The sequence below is a fragment of the Pantherophis guttatus genome, chromosome 2, assembly GCF_059756535.1.
Source record: "Pantherophis guttatus breed Tessera chromosome 2, ASM5975653v1, whole genome shotgun sequence".
Taxonomy (NCBI): domain Eukaryota; kingdom Metazoa; phylum Chordata; class Lepidosauria; order Squamata; family Colubridae; genus Pantherophis; species Pantherophis guttatus.
The window spans coordinates 186,962,909-186,970,302 of record NC_142064.1 but is presented as its reverse complement, the minus strand read 5'-3'; the positions used below and the strand labels follow the sequence as shown (position 1 = coordinate 186,970,302).

At 37.3% G+C, this 7,394-nt stretch overlaps 1 protein-coding gene across 1 annotated transcript; it reads right to left on the bottom strand.

Annotated features, from left to right (window-relative positions):
• Positions 1-1,035: 1,035 nt before the first annotated feature.
• On the bottom strand, positions 1,036-2,392 carry GPR151 (G protein-coupled receptor 151). Its single transcript, XM_034405156.2, has one exon. It carries the CDS (start codon positions 2,345-2,347, stop codon positions 1,118-1,120), a length of 1,230 nt encoding a protein of 409 aa, XP_034261047.1. The 5' UTR covers positions 2,348-2,392; the 3' UTR covers positions 1,036-1,117.
• Positions 2,393-7,394: the final 5,002 nt, after the last annotated feature.

Below are 7,394 nucleotides of genomic sequence, written 5' to 3'. Positions count from 1 at the left end.
CATACAACTGATCTCATTTGGGGGGGGGGATTCCATTAAACAGTTTAGAAAGCAAAAGTAGATCATTAATTTTTCTGTATGTATTTATATGACTCCACAGTTATGTATTGTCTGTGTGGTTGGACATAAGACAAATTAGTTTCCACTTGAAGTCTTGCTAAGTCACAAATGGGCATATCACAGCTTGTCACATCTGAATAATAATCAGTTAACTTGTTTCAAAAATTATAAAAACAGTAAGATGAAAATGCCAACAGTATACAGTCAATATATTTTTTATACATTAGTAAGTCATACAGCTTTGGGGGGGGAAATTCTAAATTGCATATTGTGAAATCTTTGTCTATTTGATATGACTAAAATACAAGTTAATAGAATACTGCCAGCTACAACCTTTGTTACTAAATGATCTTAATGCAGTACATAGGAATTGACTTCCTCGGAACACTAAAATATAAATTCAGTTCAATTACTGAGTTTCAGTAATAGAAAATACCAATTTGAAAGCTTATCAGTTAATATAATAACTTGATCCACCTTTTCTTTCAGCATATTTAATATACATTTTCTGTAGTACTGATAAGAAAATATATAATAAATATTCTCACTACTGAAAATCAAATTATACCTTTTCCTTTGCAATTCTTTGTTCAATATTTAAAGTTTAAACATAGATCACATAGAACCAGCTCATAAACAATGTTACTTTACAAATTTAACTTTAAAAAAAAATGTTCTGAAACTTTAAATTAGCATCCAGAAGTGCAATGTAATTTTTAAATAATAAACTCTTTAACAGAAGAGTAATGAGAATGAGAGCTGCATCTGTGCATCACACAATAATTGAAGAAGTAAATGTGAAGACAATAAAGACACATGAAAAGAGAAAAACTAAGTACAATAATTAAAATAACTTCTACATGCTACACTGCCAGTTCAACATCACCTAAATAATAAGAAATCTAGTGTAATCAGATTTAAGCATGTTAGAATGAGATCCATTAACATTATAGATTTTTAATTAGTCTTATCCAAGGAACATCCCATGATTTCAGTGAATCTCCCCTAAACATGACTATGCCTGAATCCAACCTAGTAAAACTTGGTTTCCAGCTTCCTAATTGCACTTTGGTTGATCGCATCCTGGTATCTCTCGTCCTTCATGTTCCCAAGGAACAGGATCATTGTCTTGAGCATCAGGAAGAGCTTCCCTTTCATTCCAGAATTGCTCAACATCTGGCAAAACGGGCATCTCCAAGTCTTCTGAGGTAGCAGGGACAGAAGGGGGCTCTTCCTCTTGATTAGGAGTCATTGCCTCTGGTGAAGGAGCATTGCTCGGGATTCCCTCCAAGTTATCAACTGCTGTTTCCTCCAGATCTTCTGTAGGAGGTAGAGGCTTTTTCAGTGTAAACCATTTCCATAGACCTTTAAAACCCTCTCTGAATTCTTCAGACATGAGTACAAAGATAACAGGATTTGCTGAAGAGATGGCAAACATCAAAACCTGGGTAGTGGCCATAAAACCTTGTGGGAGAGCAGGTCCATCCTTCTTCTGGTGCCAGAGCCAGAACCAAGATATCCAATCAGGAAACCACATCACAGCAGAAGTAATGGTAACACTCAGAAGCATCATTGTCAAACACCTGGATCGAATCTGATTCCTTAGATTTTGAGTCTTGGTCCCCCTCCTCTGGCATCTACCATATGCTCTCCAGAAATAAAAGAAAGCAAAGGTGAGAGGGGCACAAAATACCAGGAAGGGGTAAAATTTGACAAAGGCTGACATAAACTCATGAGCTTGGGTTGGAATAATCACAATGCACAAAGATGAGCCTATCTCTGGCTCCCAAAGGCTGCTGAAGAACCACAGAGGTAGTGGGATTCCCAAGGCAACCAGCCAAATAACCATCAGCACTGCACAGATGGCGTGCCATTTAATATTCACTTGTTTCGCTGGATTATTTGCATACATGAAGCATGTCTTGGCCACCACAGCAATAGTTAGACTCTTCACTGTCATGCAAGCTTGTTGGAACCAGTCAGAGGCTTTGCAAAGAAACCAGCCCAAGTACCAGACTCCTTGAGAATAAGCCGCTGCCCTGAAGGGCAGGACAAAAAGAACGAGGAGCAGATCTGCCAGGCTGAGGTTGAAGATCAAAGAATGAATCACCGAAGGCTTCCCTTTCTTTGTATTGTACATTAAGATTCCAATTACACACACATTCCCAGCAAAGCCCGCCAGGCAAATCACCCCCAAGAAAGCCGGGATGATCACCTTCCATTCCTTGGAGTCCTGGGGTTGGTAGCCCCCCGCGTAATGGAGAGGTTCATCCAGAGAGCTGTTCATGATGTTGAAAGCAGCCTTGTCCTGGTAAGCGTCGGTGGTTTCTGATGTGCCTCTTCTTGTTTTGCTCTGCCTCTTTTGTTCAACTGCGGCCAAGATAAATCGGTAATGCTGTATATAATACAGAACCTCTGTGAGGTGTCTCAATTTGCTACATATGGATCTTAACTGAGCATCTCATTGCTATATAACTGCTACAAGCTTTGACTGACAGTCTCCCAGTGGGTGGGAGCACAAAGCCAGCTGCTTATTAGCGAGTCTGACAACCAGTACAGCAACCCTGTGGAGTAATTAAAACCATCCTTCCACAACTGGCGTAAAACCCAGAATTACAGTACTTGATTTCCATCCTTTAAAAAAAAACCATCATCATTTGGAAATCTATTCTAGATATTGATTGAAGCAAGCATCAAAGCTCAGAAGATCTCTAATTTTGGTGATATTCTGAATTAGGGACAGGCTTAAAACAACTGTGCACAAGTACAAAACATACAGCGAAACAGCACAGCTCTACTCCAATTCTACATGAGCAAACCATTCAGCTTTGCAGAAATTAGCTTTAGCATTTGGAACTTTATCGTACAGTACAAAATCCCTTTAACATAGATTTCTGTTCTGCATTTGATTTTGAGGTATGTTTTCATCCCTCTTTGGGTGGAGTTTTATGTGTATATTTTAATTGCAGCACTTGCTGCTGCTCCTCAACATTTTGTGTCCAGTGAAGAAAAAGAATTGAAGAATGGAGATCATTGTAACAGGATGTAGAGTTGTTTTGTTGGGCAGAGATACAGTCAGATGCTAGAAGTGATTGGCTGAAATGTCTAATTTCTAGCTGGAGTTGTGTTTTAAGATTTTAAAGAGTGTTAAGAAATAAATATTGCAGAAATCTTGCGAACTAAAATAGTTGAATATTTTTACATTGCTTTACAAAAAGTGATGTTGGAAGATCTAATTAATTATGATAAGTATTGTAACTTTGATATCCCTATCCTGCAAAATAAGGCTAAGAGGCTTACCTAAAGTGAATTCCATATGATGAAAATTCAGTTAAGATTTCCCATTCTACAGCTTGTTCCTCTTAGTTGTACTGCTATTTCAGCATTCTGAGGGACAAAGAAGCCTTCCAGGATCTGAACTTCAACTCTGGAGCCTTTGAAGACATTCATTTTCATCTTCTTTATTTGCTGATTTCCATAACACAATAGATAAAGGTAAAGGTTCCCCTTGCACATATGTGCTAGTCGTTCCCGACTCTAGAGGGTGGTGCTCATCTCCGTTTCAAGGCCGAAGAGCCAGCGCTATCCGAAGACGTCTCCATGGTCATGTGGCTGCCATGACTAAACGCCAAAGGCGCACAGAACGCTGTTACCTTCCCACCAAAGGTGATCTCTATTTTTCTACTTGCATTTTTTACATGCTTTCAAACTGCTAGATTGGCAGAAGCTGGGACAAGTAACGGGAGCTCACCCCATTTCGCGGCACTAGGGATTCAAACCGCTGAACTGCCGATCTTTCAATCGTTTCATCTGAAGGCTGGTTTTAACTATGCAGACACTGGGAACATCAGAAAGTCTGCAAGGGCATGTACTTACAGCACTTATGTGAAAGAGCTTATTTCCTTTCTTTCTCCCACCATCAATTCTCACAAAAACAAGCAAATCTGTTGAAAGATACAGATTTCTTTTACCCTAAACATATTTCAACCTTTATTAACAAAGGTGAGTGAGTGGGATGGAGAGATGTAGATTTAAGTGCACACTTACTCTATAATAAAATATTCTTTTTCTATTTGACATATTCTCTTTCAAAGTTATATTTCATAACCCTTTTGTTTAAAAAGTGTAAATATATATACTATCGAATCATTTGATTCATCTAATCAGCTTGCGTACATTTATTCATTTGTATCCCACCTTTATTATTTTTACAAATAACTCAAGGCAAAGAACATATCCAACACACTTTCCTCTTCTTATTTTCCTCATAACAGAAACCCTGTGAGGTGAGTAGGGCTAAGAGAGAGTGATGGCACAGCTAAGGCACTAAAGCAGTTTTGATAGTAACTTGATAAAGCAAGAATTTAAAGGGGGCAAATATTTAATTACAATTTTGCTTATGGAATCTCCATTGTGAATTTTTTTTTCTGCCATAAAGCTGGGATTTCTGGAATAGAGACTAGCATTAAAAATGATCTAATTGGTAATGGTGTATGACCAAAACAAGCCTCAATCACAATATACATATTATAATATATTATATATTCCTGTCTCTTAAGTGTTTTACACACATACACACATTTAAATATATAAAATCTACATACATTATATATTATAAGGCTGGTATCAAAAAGAGAAGTGCAGCTTTGCAGGTATGAACGTCAGATTTTCCCAGGCTGAGGTGATGATTTAATTCAATTATACAATTGAGTTGATTATTGATCATTTGCATGACACATTTTTTGCTGCAAGCAGAGGGAAAGGTAAAAGTAAAGGTTCCCCTTGCATGACTCTAGGGGACGGTGCTCATCTCCATTTCAAAGCCGAAGAGCCAGAGCTGTCCGAATATGTCTCCGTGGTCATGTGGCTGGCATGACTAAACGCCAAAGGCACACAGAACGCTGTTACCTTCCCACCAAAGATGATTCCTATTTTTCTACTTGCATTTTTTACTTGCTTTCAAACTGCTAAGTTGACAGAAGCTGGGACAAGTAACGGGAGCTGACCCCGTTACGCAGTACTAGGGATTCAAACCGCTGAACTGCAGACCTTTCGATCGACAAGCTCAGTGTCTTAGCCACTGAGCCACCACGTCCCAAGCAGCAGGAAAATACCATCTTAAAACCAGACCAAAGTAAATCATTTACATTTTAGAGCTAAGGATGTTATGAAGCTGATGTTATGTATTAAAAGTGGGGGGGGAGTGCCAGTAAGTATAGTGGTTAAGGGTCTGAATTTGAATGGGAAACTCCAAGTTTTAGCCTTCCCTTCAGCTGGGGGATTTTGAGCCAGTCGCTACCTCTCAGTCCTTGATGGAGAAGTTGAAAAGCATCTATCAACCAACGCGCACTGAACCTATGTAGTAGATTGTAGTCCATAATCTTCAATGAAGAAGCCTTATTCTGATTGATTTTGGACTAATAAGAAGTTATTTTACCCATTTCCATAAAAGATTATTATATTTCATTATAATTGTCTGTACCAAAACTATGATTGTAACTCATTCATAAATCACAAGAAACATCAGGTCATCAATCCACTGAGTAATTGGGCCATAAATTTATCTTTTCACTGTTGAAGAATCAGTGTCTTAGCAATAAGGATACAAAGATACCATTTTTGTGTCCCAGCATCAATTTCCATGTATTAGTTGTGTAATTTAGAAGATTTGAAGCCGTAACTATTATTTATCTCAAACTGAAAAATAATGGTAGTCTTTGACTTACAACCATTCATTTAGTGATTCACAACTTCTGGAGGCAAGTTGTTCCACTGATTAATTGTTCTAACTGTCAGGAAATTTGTCCTTAATTCTAAGTTGCTTCTCTCCTTGATTAGTTTCCACCCGTTGCATCTTGTCCTGCCCTCAGGTGCTTTGGACAATAGTTTGACTCCCTCTTCTTTGTGGCAGCCCCTGAGACATTGGAACACTACTATCATGTCTCCCCTAGTCCTTCTTTTCATTAAAGTATATATATCCAGTTCCTGCAACCGTTCTTCATATGTTTTAGCCTCCAGTTCCCTAATTATCTCTGTTGCTCTTCTCTGCACTCTTTCTAGAGTCTCCACTGTATATGCAATTTATTCTCCTAGAACATCATTCTTTTAGGACATGAGATAAGTTATAATAAAACTGTACTCTCACTGCATCTTCACCAGTAATGTATTTATTGATTCCCTTTTCTATATCAACACAAAAGAATCAGATAAGTCTGAATGCTATTTTAGTTGAATAATCTGCAATTGAATTTTTAATCAAAACCTTTTATATTAAATTAAACAGTTTTCCAGTGTTTAGACAAAATGAGACTCTCCAGTTTCTGATTCCATTCAGATTTTAAAATTTGCCTTTCAAATTTATTTATTGAAAATAGACATCATATAGGTTTTATGATCTCTGTGACTATGGAAGGTTTTTTTATTTAAGTGATCACTTTTTAGAAAATAGGTGTGTCTAATGCAGAAAATGTCTCAGATCAAAATTGAGATGTCACTAAATGCTGTAGTTATAAATTCTGCCAGTGGGTGGCAACAGACAAATAGTGTTTATCTTTTAACATTGGACAATAATGAAAACTCGGCATTTGTCATCCTTTAGATGTTCTAAAGTAACATTTCCAGTATCCATCCAAATATTCCATATAACAGGTTTTTAAATTCAGTCTGATATGAGAAAAGGGATAAAATGCAATTTTCCAGAAATGGCATACAACAATTTTCAAACTGATACTGATATTAAGTATACTGATAACTAAGTATACTGACATTAAGTTATACTGATTTGAGTTTGATACTGATATCAAACTCAAACTGATATTAAGAAAAAATGTGTCAGATCTTTTGGATCCCAAACAGTCCAGTTAGTTGAAGTTGCTATGTATGAATATTCCAAAAGAGAGCAGGGAGGGGAATTTATACTATATAAAGGCACCTAAAATTTAATACTAGTCACAAGATATCTACCCTGCCAAGATTTTGGAAACAAAAACTTTCATCTAAAACAAAGAATTAATCATTTTCAAAGATATGATCAGAATTGAATCATATCTTCCACAGAAACCGAACTTTTGAAAATATCATCTAGATACGGTATGAATGTAGTAAGCAAAATAGAAAGTGGCCTGGGAATTACTATTCATCTTGAGATCGTTTATCTTACTAAACTAAACTAAATCAGCTAGCGGTACCTGAACACACTTGTAAGTGGATCACAAGCTTCCCAACAGACAGGAAGCAGCAGGTGAAGCTAAGCAAAATCACATCAGATACCTGTACAATTAGCACAGGGCCCCCCCAAGGATGTGTGCTTTCTCCACTTCTCTTCTGTCGGGATG